Source organism: Camelus ferus, chromosome 11 (genome assembly GCF_009834535.1).
Source record: "Camelus ferus isolate YT-003-E chromosome 11, BCGSAC_Cfer_1.0, whole genome shotgun sequence".
Lineage (NCBI taxonomy): Eukaryota > Metazoa > Chordata > Mammalia > Artiodactyla > Camelidae > Camelus > Camelus ferus.
This window is the reverse complement of record NC_045706.1, coordinates 29,234,411-29,259,446: the sequence shown is the minus strand read 5'-3', so window position 1 is coordinate 29,259,446 and position 25,036 is coordinate 29,234,411. Positions and strand designations below refer to the sequence as shown.

Here is a 25,036-nt window from a genome sequence, read left to right as displayed (position 1 = left end):
ATAAAATGACACATAATATACAACTTCTCCTGTAACAATCCTGACTTTAGGCAGACTGTGATATAAGAATTATTAGTAAAACAAAGAATGAAAATCAAAACAAACCGCTCCATAACATTGACTCTAAAATGTCTGGTCTTTACCCTCTGCCTCCTCCAAGTCTTTTTTGTTGGCTAGCAGGATCTCATCTCGCTGGTCCGTCAACAGATCAGCCAGATGATGGATAATCTCTGCTCTCTAGGATAAAAAACAAAACACAAAAAACATTAAAACAAATAAGTAAACATGTTAATCCAAGAAGAATGCACACCACACTTTTAAACCTACTGTTCTGAGAGCCAGGCCTTACTCCTAAAGCCAAGGGCACCAATGACTGACATCTCCTCACTTCGCATCCCTCACTTCCCACCAGTGCTCCCCTCATTTTCCCTTCCTCTCTCACTGCTAACTCCCCCTAGTTCTTCTTACTTTTCTTCCTCTTTTACTACTCCTGATCATGATGATCAGCAAACCATGGCCTCATGGTGGGGGAGAGGGCATGAGGAATTACACAAACTGTCCGCGGGACGGGGCCCAGCACTTCGAATCAGCATGATACACACATCTCCACCTATTTAATTGCACTAGCTGTATAGCTGATTTCCCAGGTAAGTTTTTACATCTAGTCTTTCTTTTTTGACAATTATTTATTAAATGAATACAGTCAAAGGGGAAAACCCAGTCCTGGATGCTGGAGACCCCTAATCCTGACCCATCTAGATTAGGAAACAGCAAATCAGTGTGGTGATTACTGAAGGAGTAAAAGGAAGTATTTGAGAGAGAAGCTAGGGTCCTCCTGGGCTTTCCTTTCTCTACTTGTAGTTATTTTAAATTCTCTTCTCAGGTCAAAGTACTCCCCAGAAGAAACCTATATACATCATCCTCAAATCCAGCCTTAACACCACAGCCCTCGGGAAGCCAACCCCCTGCTTCCACCAGGCCTCCTCACATTTCATCGTGTCTGCTACTTGACTGATTCACCGAGGACAGGGCAGGGCTGTGACTGTGGAGCAGGCTCTGGAGCTTCCATCTGATAGGTAAGCTAGGGGATCTGGGTGGGTTGGGACAAGTAACTTTCCTACATTTCCACGCCCAGTATGAGGCAGGACTAGCCTCTCTGGTCTCATCATTTTCATGATGTTTTTGATCAAAACATCACAGTGACGCAAAGCTACCTTAGACTTCAGCCTACAAAAGACAAAGGGGAAAATAAAATTTAGAAAAAGAAAAAAGGCAGAGTGAATTTGAATCAGACTTGTAACTCAGATCTAACTCTTATGGGGCACGAGGAATAAAGGCTTGTCTGTGCACTAAACCTCACAGCATGACTCACTCTGAAAACTAACAAAACTATCAGCTCAGGTTATTACCTGTTCAGGTTCCAAAGTGGCCAACATCCTTCCTCCTGATCGAGCCATTTCTCCCTGTTGCTCAACGGTAGGGCCTGCGAGAACGTTTGCAAACATCAGCTCACGGTCAGAGTACCCCCCTCTCACTATCCTGCATCAGCATAGGCTCATCACATGCCTGGAGTGCATGTTCAGTGTCTTGGTGCATTTGTTTCACATCCAGAGATCATTCTGACCAATAAGATGGCAGAAGGGCATACCAGATTAACTCAGGCATAAATACAAGAACTTGCCTGCATTTTCAGGGCAGACAATACAATTTATGTCTCCTAGAGTTCTTCTCAATTCCATTTTGGGTTATATTTTTTTAATGTGTTTGCATTTCTGAATTGTAGATTAAAAGGCAATTCTATCCTTATGAACACTTGAGAGAAGATACCATATCTCATGCATCTTTGCACCTCCAGTGTTCATTAGGACCTGGCATCCAGCATGGGCCTAGCAAATGTTTCTTGAGAAAAATCGATGTTTATCTTCTTTAGCTTAGTGATTTTAGAGAGAACAGGAGGCCTAGTTAGGCAGGTTAGATGAGTTTTACAAAAGCAAAGTGAAATCCAATTTGCAAGTAGTGTTCAAAACAACACCATATTTCATAATACTAGCACATTAGTTTTGTAAGCTCTACTCCCAAAGGGAGAGCTCAGTTTTCAGCTCTATCTAGGCCACCATGGTGTCACTAGCTAGTGGTCCATCATCCACAGACTATGGGACTCTATGAAGAACTACTTACCTGCAGGCTTTACTTCGGAAAAGAAGGTGCCAACTTTCTTGCCCTCCACGATGTCTGTGATGACGTGCCCAGACACCTTCGGGTGGGTCCCGTTGGCAATGACCACAGAAGTGCCACCTTGCAAAGCCCAGAGGGCTGCTTTCACCTAATAGGAAAGGTTAGATCCATGGATGAGATTCAGACCTTTGCAGAGTTTAGTCACCAGCACTTTAAACATGTAAAACATACAAAATACAATGTAATATGGAGCAATTTAAATATCTGCAGGAATATTTGGAAAAGTCCAGAGGCTGTGAAGACATGCTCAGCCCATGCACTCCTCCCACCCCAGCCTTGAAGTGTGTTGTCTAAAGATGAACCAATCTGCCCTTCACGCTCAGCGTGTTCGCTCCAAGACTCTCCGGTACTGGGACACGTAACTTCTACATTTGACTTACTGTGACTCAACTTAGTGTCCAGCCATCCGTTTAACCAGAATCTGACCCTGAGTACTCTGACCTTTTGTCAGATTCTTGTCCTCGTTTCTGCTATTGCTACATATGATGCTACACCTGAAGGGTATAACTTCTCAGAACAACTAAAGGGAGAGAATTTTTTGAAAGATTTCATCAAGAAACATTTGAGTTCTAATACTAACATTTAGAGGACTTATGAATTATGAAAAATATATCAACCCTGCCCTTGAGGAGTTTACAATATGAACACACTCTTTATATATTATTAATAAAAATACATACTAAGACATGACTAAATATAGGTACACAATATGCATAGAGCCTATATTTAGATATGTGTGTCTTTCTAAGTGTGTATGTGCGTTAGCCCTCAAACAATTACAAAAGTAAGAAGGACACAATATTGTTTTGGTTTTATAACTGTTACAGGCAGTAACAGCACCAGATTCTTACCTTGGCTTCCATGCCACCCATTCCCACTCTTGACTTGGTTCCAAAGGTCACAGACTGCTGATCACCAGGATAAAATATATCAATGAGCTTTGCATCATCTGACCCCGGGGGGCTGTCAAAGAGGCCTAAAAAGTAGACAAGAGTTGGTAATACTGTTTAACGGAAGACAGACCTCCCTGGGTACCTGCCAACCACTCTGTACTTGACTCATCCAGATAAATACTGCTATTCCACCAGCTCTAACAGGAAGAGGTCAAGAGATCCGTGTAGTCTACTCACACTGAAAAACAGCTCCAGGATGACGCATTTTACATGCTTTTATAACCTTGCTTGATAAATGAATGTTTTCCAGCATCAGAGCATGGCTATATCCTTGATACAAAATTTACTAGCCCTGCCCATTGTCTACAGGGAAGCTGTCTTCACCTGTGCCACTGCTACTTAAGGATGCAATTGAAAAAGATGAGTGGCTTTTGCAGAAACAGCACAGCAGCTGTATACTGTTTAATATGACTTATTTCCAGGGGCATGAAATACGAAACAGGTTCTCAATAACTTTCACAGTATCCTTGGAAACAGTCACTGATTATACACCCTACGTTATGGGTAAGCTGCTGTGAAGGTTAGGCTGAGTCAACAGAAGAGCGTATGACTCTTGGCATTCAGTCTGCATTTGTCACCACAAAGCCTATGTCCCATTTATAACTGAGTAGAGTGACGTAAAGTAAGAGCTACACGAAACGTTATGTGTGTACCATCTAAGATTAAAAATCCTCACAATTTCACTCTGAAAAGAGCATGTCGGAGCTTTGGAAGGGGAAAAGCGGACGTCAGAAAATGGGGTCATGTCAAGCTGTAAGGGGGACACAGACAGGGAGAAACTGCTGGTGGTCAGGGACCGGCTGAAGGACATTTGGGCAGTGATGTTTTGGTTTGAAGTTACTACTTTTCCAGTGCTAAAATACACCCCTCTGCCCCACGATTCCAAATCTTTAACACAATCCTGCCATATGCATACCCTCTCCTAAGAGAAATAAACTCTCACAACGCCTGTCTGCCTCAACCCATCACCCTACAGCTCCCGGGGTTCATGGCTGGGTTCTTCTCAGAAGGCACCATGCTATGAAACCATAAACAGTCTGAGCAAGGTTGGGCAATTCCAAGCTAAACCTTCTCCAGAGACACCAAGGAGTTCCTAGCATTCTGATATTCTGCCAACTCCTCTTTTTCCTTGTAGCGACCTCTCAAACCTGCCAATAGTGTATTTAAAATTCTGATATTGTTCTAAAGATCAATATTCAGTGGATAACTAATCAGAGTTAAGAGCACAAGCCTGCTAATGTCCAGTTTTGGTGTTTGAGGCTGAAGTAAAACAGTTTACTATAGTTCACATTGGGTTTTATACATTGATCTCTCAAACTCATATCCTTTACCTTGACAGGTAGTATAGGTGAGAAAAAAGAGTGTAGATTTACTGAAACTGAACAGATTTAGATTTGGCCTATTTTAGATACAGCTACCATATTCCTTATGGGTCAAAATCTGAAGTGGGAACAGCTTAAGAAAGTGAGAAGAGGGGGGAGGGGTATAGCTCAGTGCTAGAGCACATGCTTAGCATGCAAGAGGTCCTGGGTTCAACCCCCAGTACCTCCATTCAAATAAATAAAGAAACAAACCTAATTACCCTCCCTCCTCCAAAAAAAAAAAAAAAGAAAAAAGAAAGTGAGACCAGTGAATGGAGAGCCAAAATGGAGCCCGGAGGGGCCCTGCATGAGGAGGGAAGCAGAGAGGAGCAAGTGACATCCAAAAGCGCGGTGGCCATACAGCCTGGATCTTCTGCACTGGCTCCGATTTAAAATCATCTGTCATCTGATTTACACTAAAACCAGAAAGTGATCAAGACCATAGTGAGGTATCACTTCACACCCACCAGGATGGCTATAATCAAAAAGGCAAATAACAAGAGGACAGTGTTAGAGAGGACATGGAGAAACTGGAACCCTCCTACACGGCTGGGAGAACATAAAATGGTGCAGCTGCTTTGGGAGCCGGCCTGGTACTTCTTCAAAAGGCTGAACATATGTTCCAGCAGTAAAGTAAAAAGCATGTTCACACCAAGATACGTATGAGTGCTCACAGCAGCATCAGTCATAACAGCACAAATGTCTATCAGCTGATGAATACACAAATAAAATATAGTATATCTATATAGTGAAATACTATTTGGCAGTAAACATAAATGAAGTACTGATACACGGTATAGTATAGATGAACTGTGAAAACATTATGTTAAATGAAAGCAGTCAGTCAGAAAGGATCACATATTACATATATACAAAATGTCCAGAATAGGCAAATCAATACAGACAGGAGGTAGATTAGAGGTTGCCAAGGGCTAGAGAGTTTGAGGGGAAGTGAGGAGTGACTGCTAATGGGTACAGAAATTCTTGCTGGCATGATAAAAAATGTTCTAAGCTGTGGTGAGAGTTGAACAACTGTATGAATACACTAAAAATCACTGAACTGTAAATTTTAAACAGATGAATTGTATGTTACATGAATTATATCTCCATTAAGCTGTTATAAAAGACAAAACTAATGTACTTAGAAATGACATTTAAGTATTCAAACTGCATCTCCCAGAATCCCCACTTTCTTTTGAGTCATAAAACCCTTATCAGACCATATGGCTCAGAAAATAACTGTCCATAGTTAAAAAAAATCAGAAGGACTCAAACTTGGGAACCCATGTGCTCACACACAACGTATTTAAAACAAAGAATGGATAAAAGGAAAGGAATTACTTTGTACCTTCTACATCGGAAAGAACAATCAAGAGGTCGGTTTTCATTTCCACGGCCAGACGGGCAGCCAGGCTATCATTATCTTTCACACTAATGACCTAAAAAGCAGGCAAAAAGTCCTAAGTGAGTGAGCTATGCAGTTCAAAAAGAAGTCCACAAAGTGCTCAGCTAGACTCTGGCAGACAAAATTAACGACCGTGCGTGCATGACAGCTCTCACAGACCCCTTCAGTCTGCAAAACAGCATGCCTACCGGTAACCCCCTTTCTAGACATGGACCCTTCTATCCGCGGATATATACAAGCCATGCTCAGCAGCACCATGGTAAGCCACTATCGCACCTCACCCGGTTGAATGAAACCCCCTGACTTCAGAAGGGCTTATGCAGCCACTGCTCCAGGATGCCAGCTTCTCTCCCAATCTCTCCATCTTGTTTATGCCAAACTCTAGGTGTTAGTACATGCAGCAAAGCACGGCATTAAGGTCTACAGCATGATCAACCCATGAGAATACTTTACCCACATTTACCCCCTGGAGATCACTATTGGGCTCTGCTGGGGGGACAACAGCATCATTTGTGTTGACAATGGGGACGATGTTCATTCGGAGGAGCTCATGAAGTGTCCCATTGAGGTTCCGGCGCTTCTGCTCATCATGGAAATCCAAATTGGTCACCAAAATCTAAAAGGATTAAAGAGATTGAAAATACAGGAGAGAGGAAAATGATGAATTTACCAGGAACAGCATCCAAAGGATGCTAAGAGTAAAGGAGTTCAACTTTAGGTTTTGGGGATCCTGTACAGATTAGAATGGAACATACATCTTTGGACACTTACTCTATTCTTTTAGAGACAGGAAAAAAGTTAGAATCACTTGGAAGATTTATTTTAGGATGCTCAAGACATCTTGCAAAAGTACTTTAATCTTCAGAGAGCTACCAAATTTCATCCACTGACAAAATTAAGAAAATTAATGTATCTACTTTGGAGGGACACTGCAAGGAGTAATGACTTCCATGAATTTCTAAAATATTTTGAATCCCAGCATCTGATTCAAAGTCTGGCCATGCAGAGTAAATGCTGAAACATGTGGCAAGCAAGTCAGTGAATGGTTACTCTGCCTGGAAAGTGTATTAAGCAAAACAGAATGGGGTGTGTTGCCCCTGTTCTTGCTCGGCAACCGACCACTGCTAGAGTTAGCAAAGACCGTGTCTAAGCAAGGGGGATGAGTCTGAGAAGTTGATGGAGGTGAATCTTTAGTCACAAACTGAAAGAAGGCTCAGGGTAGGGGATGAGCACAAGTTGCTCAAAGGTAGAGTGGAGAGCTGAGTGCAGGGGCGGTTAACAGGTCCACTCCCTTGCTTGAATCAGAGTATTAGGCAATGTGTAGCAGGGGAGAAAGATAAATGGGGATGATAGCAAGAAACAAAATGGTAACAAACCTAGAAGCCCCTGAATAAATGTTTCAATGAAATCCCTCTGACGTTCATGGATATGTTTTGTGATACAGGGCAGAGCTGAAGTAGGCAAGGTTGAAGGCAGGTGGTCGAGAAGGAAAGTACTGAAACAGTCCAAGTGGGGATGGTTAAGCTCTGAACCAGGGTCGGGCTATGGTAACTGAGAAGACGGCAGGAGCCTTAATGATACAGAAAATGTGGGTGATAAAGACAAAATGGTAAAATGACTAAGGGAAATAATTTACTCACTCATTCGATAAAAAATTTACTGAGTATCTCTGATACGCCAAGCCCTATACTGGCTATTGGGATGGAGAATTAAAATGTTGATAGTTTGGGAAAGATGTGACAGGGTAGGTCATGAATGCCTTTTCAGAAAGTTTAGTTCTGTAAAAAACAAGCCTGGGTCAAAGGTGATCATATAGATTCTAGTCCTGGTGATGAAAGGTCAAACAATAAAAGTAACCACGTGTGTGCAGGGAAGGCAAGCAGGAGGTATAAAGGTCTAGTGAAAATATCCTGTTGCTCAAACAGTTTAACAAACAAGAGGTAGGAGACAAGAGACCAGAGAAAGCAAAGTCTGTGCTTGGAGAGGGCAAACTGTTAGGATGCAGCTCAATCTCATTTCTATGGAGGAAAAATAAGCTATTGTCCTTGTTTAAGTCTTTAACCTGACAAGAAACTTACGGGAGATTTTCAAAAGCCCTGAAAATGGCATTCAAAACAGGATTACTAAAGAAAACAAGGAACCATAGGATAAGTGCAAAGGGCAAAGATTTGTTGTAGATCAGATAATGGGGAAGGCAAAGGTGTGGGAGAGAAGGGGCCCACAGATGGATGCTTGTTGGAAACTGGAGGGCGCAGAACTCTTTCACATCAATGTTAATAAAAACAACGGCTGATTGTACAGTATTTTAAAAGATACTTTCACTAAAATAAATGAACAAAAAAACTCAAAAAGTTTCATACCTGGGAAAAAATAAAACAAAAACATAGTTCCTAGACCTAAATAAGTTTCCTTACCTGACTCCAGGCACTTTTGAAAAAATTAGAGGCTAAAACTGTCATTGCACTGTGGATGAGAAAAGAGCTGATAATGAAGGGTGACAGAAATTGAGATTTCCACTGCATTTATGTAACAGAAAAAAAATTACAATTACACAGAGTGGGGTCCCACCCAGAGGCAAAAGGTGCAGAAGTCCATGCCTTTCTGTTTCAGTTCCCTTACTCAAGGATACGCTGGTATAATACCAGAACATCACTGTGGATAACAACTGTGAAAATGATGAAGAAACAGAAAAAGTGAGAGGAAATGCAAGAGCCAGACCTGAAAGGATGTATATATAACATCATCTGTGTAAAAGGTAAGATCAGAGGCAGCAAAGGAATTTGAAAATAACTTGGGGAGTTAGATTTTTTTAGTTGTTTTGTGATATTTAGGTGTTTCTATTTAGTGTGTAGTTGTATAGTTGATTAAAAATACAACTGAAAAAAATTCTGGAAATTTAGGTAGAAAAGAAACAATGTAGAAAGAAGGTTCTAGAACATTCAGGGGGTAACCACTAAAAGTTTATAAGTTCCGTGAGGACCTGAGCAGGGCCTGTTTGTTCACCAGTATCCCCAACATCTAAAACACTCCTTGGCACACCAAAGGCTCTCAGCAAACACTTGCTAAATGAATTAAAAAACCACCCACCAGCATTTCCCTTCAATGCTTAATAGATATCTATCAAATAAGGCGATCAGGTGCAGAGAAACAAGCCACCTAAAGCCAAAGAAGCCAATGAAATACAGACATCAAACCTTTCCATCTTCAGAAGTGGCAGCACTCCTAAGAGTTATTAGTACACTAACAAGATCGAACACTTACCGGGAAGGTATTCTGTACCAGACTACATTAAATGCTTTTCATGCATTTTTTTCATTGAGTGTTTCCAAAACCCCTCTGCAGTGGTACTGATAATATCCTCATTTTTCAGATAAGGAACTGAGGCACAAAGAAGATAGATTTAAAGCCTTTGTCCAGCTACCCCAACGAGCAAGTGGTGAAGCTGGGACTGTACCTCGGCAGTCTGGCTCCCTGCTTGTAATCACCTTGCTCCACGGGCATCACCCTCACATGCCCCACACCCCCTTGTGAAGGCCAGCCGCTCACCTGGGCAGCACAGATGCTGTACTGGGTAAACATGGCCTCATACAGGGCCATCAGCCCACTCTGTCCGGCGGCTGCACAGGCTCGGGCTTCTAAGACTGGAATTGCCTGTAACACACCAAAAGACAAGGTGTGGTTGGGGGTGAGGGAAGGAGGCCTAAGGACCCTGCTACGGAGGTGGGGAAGCAGCACTCACCATCTCTTTCAGTTGGTTCTGTCCCGAGTGCAGGGCCTGCCGCACACTCTGAGACAGAAGGATCTCGTGGCGCAGACGCTGTTTGCCAAAGGCTACGGCTCCACTGGTCACCAGCATCATCTCTCGGCCTTGGTTCTGTAACACTGACACCTGGCAGCTGAGGAAGGAAAAGGCACAAGTCACTGTCATGTTTTTCCTCTCATCACAAGAGATTCAGGTAGGGGGAACTAATGAGTGGATCCCAAATGCTGGTTTACAGACCAGCAGTGGGCTGGCTTGGGAAGAATCACCCAGGTTTTTCGGTAAAAATACAGAGTCCTACATGCTTCCTCAAATCTGATAAGTAGGAGACAGATAGAAACAAGAAATTTTTAATAACGGGATTCTGGTGTGTAGCCAGGTTTGCCATCCACAGGACCTGGAGGTATCTGGAGGAGCCTATTATGCAGAAAACCTAGTTGTTTCAGCAAACAAAGCCAAGAACATGAGTCTGGAGCTAGGAATTGCAAGTAAACTTAGCAGACGGCTTCTCACATTCTAAGGTATGACCTGGGGAGATGAGGCTGTTTCTGGGGCATGTCTGATTCTCATGGGTTGCCTCTGGCTGGACCAGGGACAGATGCTGACCTTGTTCCGCTCTGTCTGCCTAGATTCAACTGTGATCATTTCGTTTCCCACCTCGGACAGGTCCACATGAAAAAAATAAAAAATTCCTAACCTGTCCACTCCTCCTAATGCTTGAACCCTGTAACATGGTTCAGGAACTCAGAAACAGCTATGATAAACCATGATCTAAAAAAAATAACTTCTTATCATAGAAAATTTCATACTTAACCAAAGTGGCATAAATCGAATTACAAATCCCCACATACTCATCACCTAGCTCTAACAACTACCTCTTATGGCCAATTTCTCACTCTCGAATATTCCTTTTACAGCCCCATCATTATTTTAATAGAAATCCCAGGCTCCAGACACATTATCTCATCTGTAAATACTTCAGCAGTAATTGCTAAAAAAATTATAGTTATGCATACATCCACAAACCCATTATTACCTACTTCAATAATTCCCTAATACCAAATATCCAAGTTCACATTTCTCCAATTTTTTGAGCTTGCTCAAATTGAGATACAAATTAAGCCCATACATTGCAATCAGTTGAAATGTCCCTTAATTCACTTTTAATCCATAGGTTCCCCACTATCATTTTTTTCCCGTGTAATTTTTTGTTAAAGAAACAGAGTTATCTGCCCTTTAGGGTTTCTCAGACTCGATTTTCCTGCTTTGTCCCTACGGTGCCATTTAATGCTGTGCTCTATTTCCTATAAACCACTGTTAGGTATGGAGGCTTGATTTTTTTCTCAAGAATTCTTTAAGCTCATGATGTCCATCAAGGGGATACATAAGGCCTGGCTGTCTTTCTTTTTGTGATGTTAGCAACTGCTGATGCATCACCAAGGCTATTAATTCATTAGGGGCTACAAGACGCTGATATTCTTACTCATTCATTTCCTCTTTATTTACAGGCTAGAGTACTTCCATAAAGGAAGTACTCATTAACTATTTGGTTACCTTGAGGTACACTATGTATATGAAATGCAGCACAAATGTGTGTCTCTTTTCCTTTATGTATCAGTTTCCAAAATAATGAGAAGTTTCTCCAGAATCCTTCAAAGATGACCAATGAATTTTTTTGAAGTATCATTGTGATTCATGGATTTACACATATTTCCTGTGTTTAAATTTAGTGTAGAAATTATCTTTATTAATGTTCAGATATTCCCACTTTTGGTCAATGGAAGCCGCTTGAAGTTGGCTCCTGAGTCTATGTACTGTGATCAGATGCCTTGGACACAACAGCTGACTATCTATTCGTATTGCCCAGATCTAGAAAACCCTTCCATGAGGTCCATGGGTGTCCCTAAAAGGAGAGCTGGTCGCCTAAGCAAACCATTACCAGATTCTCCCCATTGTTTTCATCAAGTTTCTCCTCTGCTCAAAACATTCAGTCTGTTTTTGAGATTGAACCCGAAATCTTCTACCTGGTTTCAAAGCCCTGCATAAAGAACAATACACTTTATTCCCATTCTTCCCTGATGAGATCACCATCATCACCTTTAAGCTTACCTCTTCCCTGGCCCATCACATGCCATACTCATTCCTGTTTTTGTCCCCCATCTGGACTTCACTCATAGAACCTCCCCATTCCCCAGAAGCGCTGGGCTGCACAATTCTAGGGGCACCATTTACAGTGTGCACTTGGCAACATGGAACACTTCCCCTCCGTTGGTGCAAATCCTACCAGTCACAAAGATCCATGTTGAGTTTCAGCTCTCCTAGAAAGCCCCAAGAATGACAACACTCTCATTTGATTTTACCATCTCTGGAACTATCAGTCATTGTCATTTGGGCCTTCTCATTTGGATATTCACTGCCTTGAACAACCACCTTATTATTTTGGGAGTCCCAGTTCTGGCTTCCCAAGGACAGAGACAACAGTTAGAGGTTAGTCAAGACCCTTACAATGTAGCCCTTTGATAAACATTTGTTAAACTGAATTGATCTGATGGACTCAATCTGAGAGGCAAATCTGATAATTGCTAAGCACAGAAACTAAATGAAGAAAATTCCATCAGGTTTTAGGTTAGCAGCTTTCTCATACCAACTCTTCAGTAAAATTGTTTTTTAAAAATAGAAAATGTGGTTATGGAAGATAGAGTTGAGTCACAGCTAGAATGAAAAGGCTCCAGCTTTATCTCCAGGATACCTGGATGTCTGGTTTTTGACTCTTGGTCAGGGGTTGGCAAACTGCGGACTGCAGGTCAAATCTGACCTGCATCTGTTTTGGCAAATAAAGTTTTATTGGAACACAGTCATGACTATTCATTTATATACTGTCTGAGGTTTGCTTTTGTGCTACAACAGTATTGCTGAGTAGTTGAGACAGAGACCATATGCCCTAAAGAAGATAACATATTTAGTATGTGGCCTTTTACAGGGAAAGTTTGCTGATCCCTGCTCTTAGAAAAGATAAGGGTAGTAGGATTTGTGATGTGATGTTTAAAGTCCAAAACTCCCATGCTGGCCCCTCAAGATCAGTTTCTTTACTGATAAACTATAGCCTGTTTGACTGCATGGCCAGTGGGGGCATAAAATCCCCACTGAAAACTTCTGCTTTGAGTCCCTTCAAAGCCAAGATTCCTTGCACACATCTCTTGGTGATTTAATCTGGAAACAGGGTATGGTCCCTGTATGAATAAAGACCCTGGGGGGCTTGTGCACAGGATGTCTCTCAGACCCTCAGTGCTTGCTTATTCTCTCTTTTGTGGCTTTGTATCCTTCTGCTTTCAAATGAAAGCCTTACACAGTATTCTCCATGCAGTCGGGTAAGCTTTTAAATACCTGAATTTAGGAAATTTTTTAAACAATAGCTCATATTTATTTCAAGATAATTGGGCTAATTAAAAAAGATAAAGCCAATCAAAACAGGGGGGAAAAGCTCAATATGTACACAAATTCATCAGGTATTTAACCTTGACTACATATGAGTCACCTGGGAAACTTGAAAAACGCAGATGCTGGAGCCTCATGCCAGAGATACTTATTAAATGGCTGAGTATGATGCCCAGGCATCTCCAGGCCCCTCAAGCAATTCTAGAGTGCAGCCAGGATTAAAAGTCACTGACCTATACAGCTCCTTATCACTAAGAAGCCTGAGGGATGAGAGCGCCGAATCCTAACCACTAGAACACTAGGGAGCATCGCCTGAGGGATGAACTGCATGAAATCAACTCTACTCCTTGACATCCCCTTTACTTGCCCTGAGCTGCTGTCTCCCTGTGGCGCCTTCATTGAGAAAGGGTGTTTTCAGATTGGGTTAAATCTACCGCACTCAAATGAAGGTTATTTTACAAACTCAGAAACCTGAAATGACAGCTTAAAAAGCTGATTTTGTTTTAGTTCAGCTGGATTTTCCATCTTGGTGATTACCTGCTCAACAATAGATGCCAGGCGTCCCAGTGCCAGGCCACATTCATCCCCTCGGGTCACCACGGCACTGCCGAGCTTCACCACGATCCTCTTGGCATGCTTCAGCTCACTGCGGTGGGCAAAAGATTTGCCATGTGTACGGCTGAGGGGTACAGTGATAAAGGGGATGTTGCTCCAAGAACGAACATGTCCCGTGGCTGAAGGCTGGACACGATCTGTAACCCCCCCAAGTCAAATGCAAGAAAAGAAAGAGAAATACAACATACAATTTCTCATTAAAAAGATATTAGTAATAGTAACCAGTTTAGTCACCAAAAAAATAGCTTTATCATTCTTAACTGAGTAAAACCTGCATATCAAAAGCCACATCTAGCATGTTTTATTCTAGCATTATGTGGCATTTACACCCAGCACGCAGGTCACAGGTGCACTCAAACACTGCTGGTAAAGAGTTTAGATGAGACAATCTTTCCTGAAGACGCGTTGGCAAAATAAATCAAAAGCCTTAAAAATGTTCACATCTTTGATCCAGCAATTCCATGTCCAGAAATTTATTCTAAGGAATTAATCAGAGATGGAGACAAAGATATTTATCAGAAGGCTAATCACATTTGTTATAATAGGAAAAATCAGAGGTAGGGTAAATGTCAAAAAAGGGCAGAAAGATTAACATTTTTAGAATTTTTAATAGTAAAATGCTTGTGATATGTTAGCTTCATACACATGTCTAAATGCATAATAAAAAAGATAAAGAAAATAAATCAAAACATTAGTATTTTATCTCGTGACAGGATTATGGGTGATTTTATTTTTCTTCTTTATTCTTGTCTATGTTTCCCAAATTTATGTAGTAAAAATGCACTGCTTTCATAATCAGAAAAATGTGTGCTTTTGGGGGGGGTGTATATATATATATATACATACACATATATATATATTTTTAATTTAAGTATAGTCAGTTTACAATGTTGTGTCAATTTCTAGTGTACAGCACAAAGCTTCAGTCATACACAAACATACATATTTTGTTTTCATATTCTTTTTCACCATAAGTTACTACAAGATATTGAATATAGTTCCCTGTGCTATACAGCATGAACTTGTTGTTTATCTGTTCTATATATATCAATTAGTATTTGCAAATCTCTAACTTCCAATTTATCCCCTCCCACCCCCTCCCCTCCACGTAACCACATTTGTTCTCTATGTCTGAGTCTCTTTCTGTTTTGCAAATAAGTTCGTTTGTCTTTTTTTTCCCCAAGATTCCACATATAAGTGATATCATATGGCATTTTTCTTTCTCTTTCTGGCTTATTTCACTTAGAATGACAATCTCCAGGTCCATCCATGTTGCTGCAAATGGCATTATTTTATTATTTTTATGGCTGAGTAGTATTCCATTGTAGAAATATACCACAACTTCTTTATGCAGCCATCTGTCGAGGGACATTTAGGTTGTTTCCATGTCTTGGCCATTGTAAATAGTGCTATGAACATTGGGGTGCATATATACATGTGTGCTTTTAAAGAAACCACACCACTTAAAAAGACAGTAAGTCTGATTAGCTAAGACAATACAGAGCGAAGTAATTGGTATAAGTAATTAAAAAAATCATAACTCATCTACCTAAAATTTGTAACATGGCAGCATGAAATGCTTGTTAACGATAATAAAGAAACTGGATAGCTTTCTGAAAGAAAAGCAAGGCTGGAGTCAGATACTTCTTTCTATCCCTTTGGACATCTGCCCCTAATCAATCCTTTCCTGATTCTTTTCCTTGTAACACTGAACAAGATTTCTAAAGAGGCCTCCACCTCCCCCACAAACACTCCCCCCCCTCCAAAAAACCCAAAACAAAAGAAAAAACCAAACTTAATTGAAAAGCTGAAAACGTAACAGTCAGCGCTGAGTGTCAGGCACGAACCACTTCACAACATCTCATGCGTCCAATTCTTTCTGCTGACTGCTTACCAACTACCCATTTGCCCTTTCTCTCACAAATTCAGGGACTTCCCCAGTTTTAGCAGGGCACACTGCCACCAGTCAGAAAACTACATTTCCCAGACTTTCTCGCGCAGCTCGGTATGGCCATGTGACTAAGTTCTGGTTAATGAGATACACACGAAAATGTGGGACTTCTAGGAATTTCCTTAAAAACAAAAGTGTTTCCTGAGTAAGACTGGACCCCACAGCTGCCCGATTTCAAGCTGCCACCAGCCACATTCATTTGTGCCAACTTATGGCTATTGTCTATTTCTAGATAAATAAATCAAGGTTTAGCAGCTCAGAGCCCCACAGTTACTTCATATGGAAGAACCATGCTGTGTCTTAGAATGTCTTCTCCTTCTTACCCAATGCTCTGTTACCTATTGATGCTGCCTGAAGCCTTTTTGACTGAAATTACATTAAATGTGAATGAAAAATGTAAAAGAAAAAAAAAGAAGAGTGCTTCCCTTCATCCATGTTGCTGCTTGGAACATGGGTGCAAAGGCTGGAACGCAAACATCTACTTCCAACTACAAGAAAACACATGAAGAACCGTGACACAACAAGAAAGAAGGTACATGGAAGCCTGAGGATTTCAGAGCTGCTCTGTCCAGGGAGCCCTGGGCCGCCTCCCTTCTTTCAGGGCCCCAGCTTCTTTCAGGAGAAAGAGAGAGAAACAGATTGCTGTCCTGTCTGAGCTGTCCATATTTGGGCTTTTCTGTGACGCGCACCTGACTGACTCTAACTGACATAGGAGGATGAGTGCGCAAGCGGAAGGGCAGGGATGCCTGGGCAGGAGAGGCCGAGCTGGCCGTGGACGTCGGTGGTTGATGGGTGGGCTCACTCACAGCAGATGGACCTCTGCTTGGTGGGATGTGCTGGACCCAAGAAGCAAGACAAGATGGGGAACACAAGTTCTCAGCAGGAATAAACTTCAGGCATTTCCCCCTCAAAGAGTTCTCTATGTATCACCACAGACATTAATAAACATTGGAATGATTTACTAAATAATCATTCCCAGCCACTTTCAGACCATTCTTCTATAATTGTACTATTATAGAGTAACTTTCTTCACTTGAATCAACCATGATCACCTCCTTCTATATTTACAGACATTTTAAGAATTTCTCTACCCAGACCTCTATCTCCTGACCACTGATTCCCTTAACTGTAATGCAGCACCTGTTGTTTTTCTCTACGCTGTAACAATGGTGGGTAAAAGCAGGTGGAATCCTATTGTTGTGGACCAGAAGATCATGTGTATTCTCCTCCTTCTCTGCCTCCTTCACATACAAATCTTAGAAAGACCATTTAAAATGAAGTCGTAAGGAATGTTTTCTTTCCTCTCTTAAATAACCACTTCCTTAAGTGGCTGTGTTTCAAGTCTGCTGGAGATACAAGATGATATAGACTTTTTTTTTTTGCAAGAGGCTTGCAGTCTAGTTCCTGGCAGAAAGCTGCTCATTAAGTCATCCTCTGGGATACAACTGGGGCTTGGCGCCCTTGCTAGACCTGTTCCTGCTGGGAGAGTCCCTGGGACTGAAGGACTGGCATGTTGCTGGGGCTAAGTTCCGTGGAGAGCTGCCTTTCTTCATAAGGTTCACCAATGTAAGTACACTGGCCCAGCCCCTTCAGGGATATTATCCTAAGTAATGCAGATGCCCAAGTCTAAGCTTAAAAGTTACATACATGATGGTTCTGGCCTTGCTGACTTGATGGAGGGAGGGGTGGTAAAGGGAGAGATTTCCCTGGAGTCTGGCCCCGGGAACACTAGTGGCTGTATGCAGAGCTCAGGGCTGTACCCAAGTACCACATATCCCATCGACAGCTGTCACGACTGGGCCGGCCATGTTTCTCTCCTGTGCACTGTAGGGCATGTCCTGTCCTCAAAAAGTGCTCAGCATGGGTGGGGCAGCCTGAGAGGACACCTCAGGGACACGGGTAGTGGCAAGTAGGTCAGTCCAGGTGATCAAATGGCAGAAACCAATCAGAATCTAGCAGGCCAAGTTAGCATGAATGAGACTCCTGATCCAGTCTGTATCAGCAGAGGAGGCTGGGCACTTGGTGCCAGGCAGTCAAGGGTTGTTCTGGCGGCAGGCAACTGGGTCACAGAAGATCAGGGATGAGAAGGTTCAAGAGGAACAAAATTTCAAGCAAATAAAAGCTCAGTGACATCTAGCGGGTTCTGCATCTAGGAGAGCTCTCTGGGGTCCAGAGCTTTGCTGGGTTTCCTGTTCAACAATGCTTTCATCCCCCCAGATTGACTCTACATTTCTTGAGGGCATTTTTACATTCTTCAGTGTATTATACTTTTTAAGGTCCATATTAAGGACTGAGAAGGCCTTGATTAGTTAAGAAAAATCCAAGGCTTCTGGATGGGTAATCTCTTCTCATCTTCTAAGGAACCTTTAGGCTTTAAGTCTCAAAGAAAAGCCATCTCTCCTGTTAAGTATGAGGGGATACCGAGGTGCATGTGTGTGCACACGTGTTGGGGGAAGGGGGAGGGTTATCTGTATTCCTCAAAAGTGCCTCAGGTCATATTCCAAGGGAAGAGAAGTCCTTTACCCTTCCAGCATTAGTCCTTAAGCTCAGCAATCAATGAGGCTGTGTTCCAGGCCTGAACAAGAAGGGACCCTGATATGGTTTTTATCTCCCTTCCTGGCCTTCCACTTCCCTCTTTTTCTATCTATGCTTTCTCACTTTGCCTTTTTTATTTCTTTTCTGCTCTTGTGCTTATCATGGACAGTGAACACAGGGCTCCAGGCTCCAGAGAAATTGGATACAAAGACAAAAAATCCTAGGGACAAGGTCAGAAAGTGCCTTCTTCTGTGAATGAGGCTAGTGAGAATAAACAGTAAAATCAACAATGAAAATACTGAGGTGAATACTTATTCTACACCAGGAGCTGTGTCACCTACTCAGACACCTTACACAGAGGCAGAGGATACGTAAAAGCACAAGTGTAGGCTCTGGAGCCAGACAGCTGGGTTGGAATCTCAACCCCTCCACTTACTTGCTGTTACCTCACCTGTCTCATAAGGTTGTTGTGGGGAAGGAGATGAGTTAATGAGTTAATTATTGGCACAAAGTAAACACTCAATAAAGATTAGCTGGTATTATAAAAAAGTATTAGCTATGGCTATCATCATCATCATTGTCGCCATCTTACTGAATTCTCATGAATCAAGCACATGAGTTAGGTATTATTGTGAGTTAGTTAGTTATTATTATTAGCCTCATTTTATAAATAAGGAAACTGAGGCCCAGAGAAGTTGAATAACTCACCTGCACTACCAGATGATAAAAATGGCCATAATACTTGAATCCTCCCATCAATGGGTGGAGTCTATTTTCCCATTCCATGAATCTGGGCTGGCCCTATGACTTGCTAAAACCAATACAACGTAGCAGAAGTCAAACTCTGTATATATTCCAAGCTTAGGCCTCAAGAGGCCTTGCTGTTTCCAGGCTTGCTGGTCTTGAGAAGTACCAATGTGAAGAAGCCATGGGTAGCCGGCCTGAGGAGAGGCCATGTGGAACAGAGATGATCTATTATCCCAGTAGAGGAGGACCCCCTGGCCCTCAACAATCAACCCTGAGCCAATGTGAGAGCTGACAGACAGAGAACCACTGTGCAGTTGTACGTGGTCCAAAATGCCAACCCACGGAATTGTGACCTAAATCCATAGCTGCCGTCACCAAGTTATTTATTAAGTAAGCAGCAGAGCTAATTTTCAAATCCAGGGAGCCTAGTGCCAGACCCTAAACTTTTAACCTTTACACTCTTATTTACAAGAAGGAGACACAGAGATTTTTCCAATGATAAGCTTGATTTGTTGATAAGCAAGTTCTCTTGATGCAAGGTTTGGAGACAGACTGTTGATAACATTTAGCTGTTATCAAGGAGATAGGCAACTCAAAACATCATAAACAGCCTTTCAACAAATGGTGCTGGAACCAGACATCTATATGCAAAAAAATGAACCTTAACCTAACCATCACACCGTACATAAAAATTAACTCAACATGAATCATGGACTTCAATGTAAAACTATAAAACTTTTAGGAAAAAACAGGAGAAAGAAAATCTTTAGGATCTAAGGCTATACAGAGTTCTTAGATCTGACCCCAGATGTACAATCCATGAAAGGAAAAACTGATAAAATGGACCTCATTAAAGTCCAAAAACTTTCTTCTGTGAAAGACCCTGTTAAGAGACTGAAATAACAAGCTATGAGCTGGGAGAAAAATACTTTCAAACCACACATCTGAGCAAGGACTAGTATCTAGAACACATTAAAAACTCTCAAAAATTCAACAGTAAAAAACAAACAATCCAATTAAAAATGAGCAAATGACATTTCACTGATGAGGACATACAGATGGTAAATAAGAACGTGAAAAGATGTTCAACATCATTAGCCATTGGGGAAAAGGAAGTTAAAACCGCAGTCAGGTATCATTACACACTCATCAGAATGGATAAAATTAAAAAGAGTAGCAGCATCAAGTGCTGGTGAGGATGAAGAGAAGATGAATCACTCACACACTGCTGGTGTGAATGTAAAATTGTACAGCCACTCTGCAAAAACAAGTTTGGCAGTTTCTAACTACCACTTGCAACACACAACCCAGCAATTGAACTTTTGGTCATTTATCCCAGACAAATGAAAACTATGTTCACAGAAAGTCCTAAAAACCAAATTTCATCTGTATAGCACAGGGAACTATATTCAATATCTTGTAATAACCTTTAATGAAAAAGAATATGAAAACAAATACATGTATGTATACGCGTGACTGGGACATTGTACTGTACACCAGAAACTAACATATTGTAACTGACTATACTTCAATTAAAAAAAACTCCTATATATGAATGCTTTTAGCAGCCTTACTCATAACAGTCAAAAAATGGAAACGAGATGTCCTTTAATAGGTCACACTAATTGTGGTACCCTCACACCATTAAATATTATTCAGTAATAAAAAGGAACAAACTGGTTCACACAACAATTTAGATAATCTCCAGAGAATTATGCTGAATAAAATAAGTCACTCCCAAAGGTCACATACTGTATGATTTCACTTATATAACTATATATATATAATTATATATATAATTTTTGAAATGACAGAATTATAAACATGGAGAACAGAGTAGAAGTTGCCAGGGATTAGGACAGGAAAGAGGGGATGGCTAGAAAAGAGAAACCTGAAGGATCCTACAGTGATGGGAATCTTCTTATCTTGACTATTCACATTAATATCCAGGTTGAGATATTGGGATAAGTGAGAAAAGGGTATAAAAGATCTCTCTGTATTGTAGGTCCTACAATTGCAAATGAATCTATAATTATCTCAAAATTAAACACTTAATACAAAAAAGGAATGAACAAAAACAGCCTGTAAAAAATCTGAGGGGATTAAATAAACGTAACACTATTTAAAAAAAAATCTTTTAAATTTTGAGTTATTTGACATACAAAAAGCTGTACAATATTAATGTATACAACTTGACAAGTTTGTGGGTTAAGTATATACCTGTGAAACCATCACCATAATCTACGTCATAAACCTATCTGTCCCCTCCAAAAGTTTCATTTTATTGATAAATACAAACACTTACAACATTTCACCAGTAGGCTGTTTCTTTGCTTACCGTCTTTGTCTGATTCTGCCAAATTATTTCTTTTTTCCCTCTTTAAAATCTTGTTTGAAACACACTCTGACCAAACTTCCCACATACTTATGTTTCCTATGGTACCTACGAGATCTGGAGAGTGTTGTGGACTGGACCCAGGGCAGAAGACGCTGGGTGAAGGACTGGCACCCAGAGCGGCAGATTTGACTCAACATGCTGCGATGTGCTCACTGACCAAGGTATCTGCAAGATACATTAAAAAAAAAATGAGTAATGAAAACTACTAGACAGTTCACTTTATTTTCCTCCACTTCCCCACACTCAGAGTAAAAACTTGACCCTCCTGTTCCAACTTCCTCTGTATTAGGGGAACTCCCACCTCTTCCATATACAGAAAAGAGAGAAAAAAACAGATGACCCCTTCCCAGGCTCCAATTCTATCCTTCCTTTCCTAGGACCATTTTAGTTTTTTATGTAAGCAAATAGCAATTAAGGATTCTGAATATTTTGAGTGACAAAAAAATCTTTAAGATACAACGTTTATGTATTGATACTAAATACTCACTGCAATTCCTATACCATCAGAGAGCCTCCAACAGATCAAAACAAGACTGAACAGTCAGTAAGCAGCCATCTCCACCTTCCTGCTATCACCTCCCAACAGAACTCTGAAAACCACATATTCGAAATGTCAGCTTCATCCCTGCTGACACAAGAGGGAGGAAAGGTCAGAGGCTGCTGCTATGTCTTTCTTCCTGCTGTCCACAGGAATCCAAAGCACACTCTTATATCCCTGGGAGGGAGCAGAACGCTTGCAAATGACTGACATCTGAAATGACCGTGGGCACATCTCATGGAGGATGAGTACACGGCTAGAAACCTAGAGCTGAGAACACAGTGGCTGTGGGCATTTTTCCACCACAGTTTCTCAAACTTGAGGTTTTAGACGAAGAATAGTTTATTTCACAAAAAGGTAGGGGGCTTTATGTGTATGTTTATAAGATATATCATTCATTATTGCACCTCTTACACTACAGGGCCTACAGGGACATGGTTGTCTTCACAAGATAAGAAAAATACGCCTTCTTTGCTTGTGGGCCTCCTTTTAACTCCTGCTCTGCGGATTGGTGGATATAATCTGACCCTCTTAAATGTGCCTCATCGTGTTTAAACACGCCTCAAAAGACTAGCATTTTGCCCCACAGTGAAGAGAAACAAGGAGTGGTGTGTACTGTTCTTCAATTTACATTGTACAAAGGTACAGAAAGAAGAGGGAAGAGACTGGCAGGATACATCTGTTGTAAAAGATGTGGCACCTAACAGGCATTAGAAATGTTAAGTGCTGTCTTTGTTGACTTCGGTGTTTCTGACAGTATATAAGGTCCCAAGAGAAAATTATCTGCATACCACTGAAGCATGATATGAGCCGATGATTTATGTTTGCTGCTTTTATAAAGGCCTTCAGTAACTGTTGCTAAACAATTATTTACATGTGGATTCTCCAACATGTTCATAAGAAGAGTCAAAAAAGGGTAAAATAATCAAATAGTAACACTAAAATTCAATCTCCTTCACAAACTTTCCCCAGTAACTCTAGCATTCAAAGTTGGATATATATATAATCCCACAGGTTAGTTTTTGACTGGTTCATGTGGTACTGTTGATTTTTCCAACTGAATTATAAACTTTCCACTGACAGCATGGTAAATAGGATGAGAACATGGACTTTGAGTTGGACAGATTTTGGTTCAAGCTCTGCACTTGCTAGCTGTGTGCCTTTTCGAGGATTATTCAATCTTTCTAAGCCTCAGTTTCCTTATTTGTAAACCAGGGACAATAACAGTAAGGGCGTCATGGAATTATTGTGAGACAATGCACGGAACGCCTGGGTACAACAGATGCTCAATAAACATCAGTTTTCCTCCTTCTGTCTTGTGGGCACTAATAGTATTTTACAACCATTTTTTTATTTCTTTCAGGACCTGTCACAAGCACAAAGGATTCCATATTCTCTGATGGACACACGAAATAAATTATACTTTTGTCTACCCCTGTCTTATCTAAGAATAACTGAAAGCTGTGAATATTAGGAGTCAGTAAGCTATTAGGTTGAACCAGGCCTCCTGGCCTCTCCCCTGCCTCTCTCATCGCCTCTGACTGACCCCTCCCTCACTGCAAAGGACAGTTCATCCTGCCGGAGTTTATTATGTCCTCAAAAAGTAGACGGCTAATTCCAGGGAACAAAGAGTATGTGTGTTTGTGTGTGTGTCTGTGTCTAGACTCCATGCCATCAATTGAAAAGTTTCCATTCTTTTGATTCAGGACATTTCTCAAGTACCTCTTTACAGGTTCTAACAGAAAGTCCTTATCTTACAGATCTGGACAGAGAATTGAACTTTAGTCCCAACAAACGTCGCCCAGAAACACAGGCTTGGTATATGGTTCACTACTTAAAGACAAAGACCCAAGGATAAACCTCACCGCCTCCAGAGCAGGGGATGCGGGTGGGGGAGGGGCATGGAATCTGGTCACGCCTGATGTGCCAAGGAGGAACAGTTCACAGACCGTAAGCCGTACTGCAAAAGGCGGTCGAGAGGGAGCTCCCCGGCTGCGGCGCGGATGGCTTTGAAGAGGCGATCCCGAAAGCTCAGGCGGGCTAAGGCGGGACCGCACGCACAGGCCTCAGAGAATCGGCGTGTGGGCAGTTAACAAACAGAGCGAAACACCCCCACGGCTGCAGGTGCACTGGAAGCTGGTTCCGGACTCCCAGACCGAGAACGGGTCCGCTGGGTCTTCAAGCTTCCACCAGGACCAGTTTCTGCATTTGAGTGTATCCAAAGGCAGCCAGGGAGTCCGAGTGCCCCAAGCCCCCGCAGTCCCTGGGCCTCCGCGCCTGGCATATGGCGGTACAGCGGGCTCGGGGCGGCCCCGCCCGCCGCCATCCCTCGGCGCGCGCACACCCACTCGCGGGCCGGACCCCGGACCACCAGACTCCTGCTCCGGCCGCGCCCCCGCAGCACCCTTGGTCGCCCGCGACACGGCGCGCACACCTTTCCTCACCACAGCCTGGGTGCCGCATCAGCCCCAGTGGAGGCGCCGGCGCCTCGCCATCCCCGCCATCCTCGCAGCACGCCGCGTACCTGCCACACCGCCGCCGCCCGGTCCAGCCGCCCAGCCCGCACTCCGCGCCAGCCACTTCTGGCGCCGGCGTACTCTCCTTTTTCTTCCGTCCACGTCCCGCAAGACGACGCTACGTCAGCAGCGTTGGAGTAAGCCCAGGCCGCGGGGCCTCCGCCGTTGACGCGAGGCGAGAGGCCGGCCCCGAGCTGCGCCGCGACAATGGCGTAGACACCTTCCGAGAATCGGGTTCGCGCTCCACGTGGCGAGCCCCGCCCGCCGAGGCCCGGGCAGACGCCGGGAGGCGGGGCTCCAGCGCTCGTGGTGAACGTCCACGTCCCAGGAGCCGACAGGGACAGGGACCAAAGAGAGTGTCCAAGAGCCGCCCATCGGACGTTCCTGGGAGGCAGAAAAGATGCCCGGATCCTTCAATAGCTGGTAGATCCCACACAGTGTGTTTGTCAGTGTTGGCCATTATATCCAAGGCACACCTGAGAACTAGGTTGGGTCAATTTGCACACATTTGAGGATCCCACACTCCAGACAAACGTGTGTTTAAATGAGAATATTTTGAGACTGCGATAAAATGATTTGCCCCCTAG

The 25,036-nt window shown here is 42.4% G+C and overlaps 1 protein-coding gene across 10 annotated transcripts in view; it reads right to left on the bottom strand.

Moving 5' to 3' along the window:
- Positions 1 to 24,677, bottom strand: part of ALDH18A1 (aldehyde dehydrogenase 18 family member A1) — a 64,747-nt gene extending 40,070 nt beyond the window's left edge. Inside the window, exons 1-12 of one of the 10 annotated variants that reach the window (XM_032491275.1) lie at positions 24,458 to 24,677; positions 21,445 to 21,560; positions 16,141 to 16,203; positions 13,687 to 13,901; positions 9,694 to 9,843; positions 9,501 to 9,605; positions 6,418 to 6,570; positions 5,898 to 5,988; positions 3,087 to 3,211; positions 2,179 to 2,323; positions 1,410 to 1,483; positions 144 to 237 (exon numbers count right to left, since the gene is read on the bottom strand). In XM_032491275.1, coding sequence (XP_032347166.1) covers positions 144 to 237; positions 1,410 to 1,483; positions 2,179 to 2,323; positions 3,087 to 3,211; positions 5,898 to 5,988; positions 6,418 to 6,570; positions 9,501 to 9,605; positions 9,694 to 9,843; positions 13,687 to 13,901; positions 16,141 to 16,203; positions 21,445 to 21,532 — 1,303 coding nt within the window. In that variant the 5' untranslated portion in view covers positions 21,533 to 21,560; positions 24,458 to 24,677. Of the gene's footprint in view, positions 1 to 143; positions 238 to 1,409; positions 1,484 to 2,178; positions 2,324 to 3,086; positions 3,212 to 5,897; positions 5,989 to 6,411; positions 6,571 to 9,500; positions 9,606 to 9,693; positions 9,844 to 13,686; positions 13,902 to 16,140; positions 16,204 to 21,335; positions 21,561 to 24,367 lie in introns of those variants that run through there. The other 9 variants (XM_032491274.1, XM_032491273.1, XM_032491279.1 and 6 more) reach the window with 9 other exon arrangements.
- Positions 24,678 to 25,036: the final 359 nt, after the last annotated feature.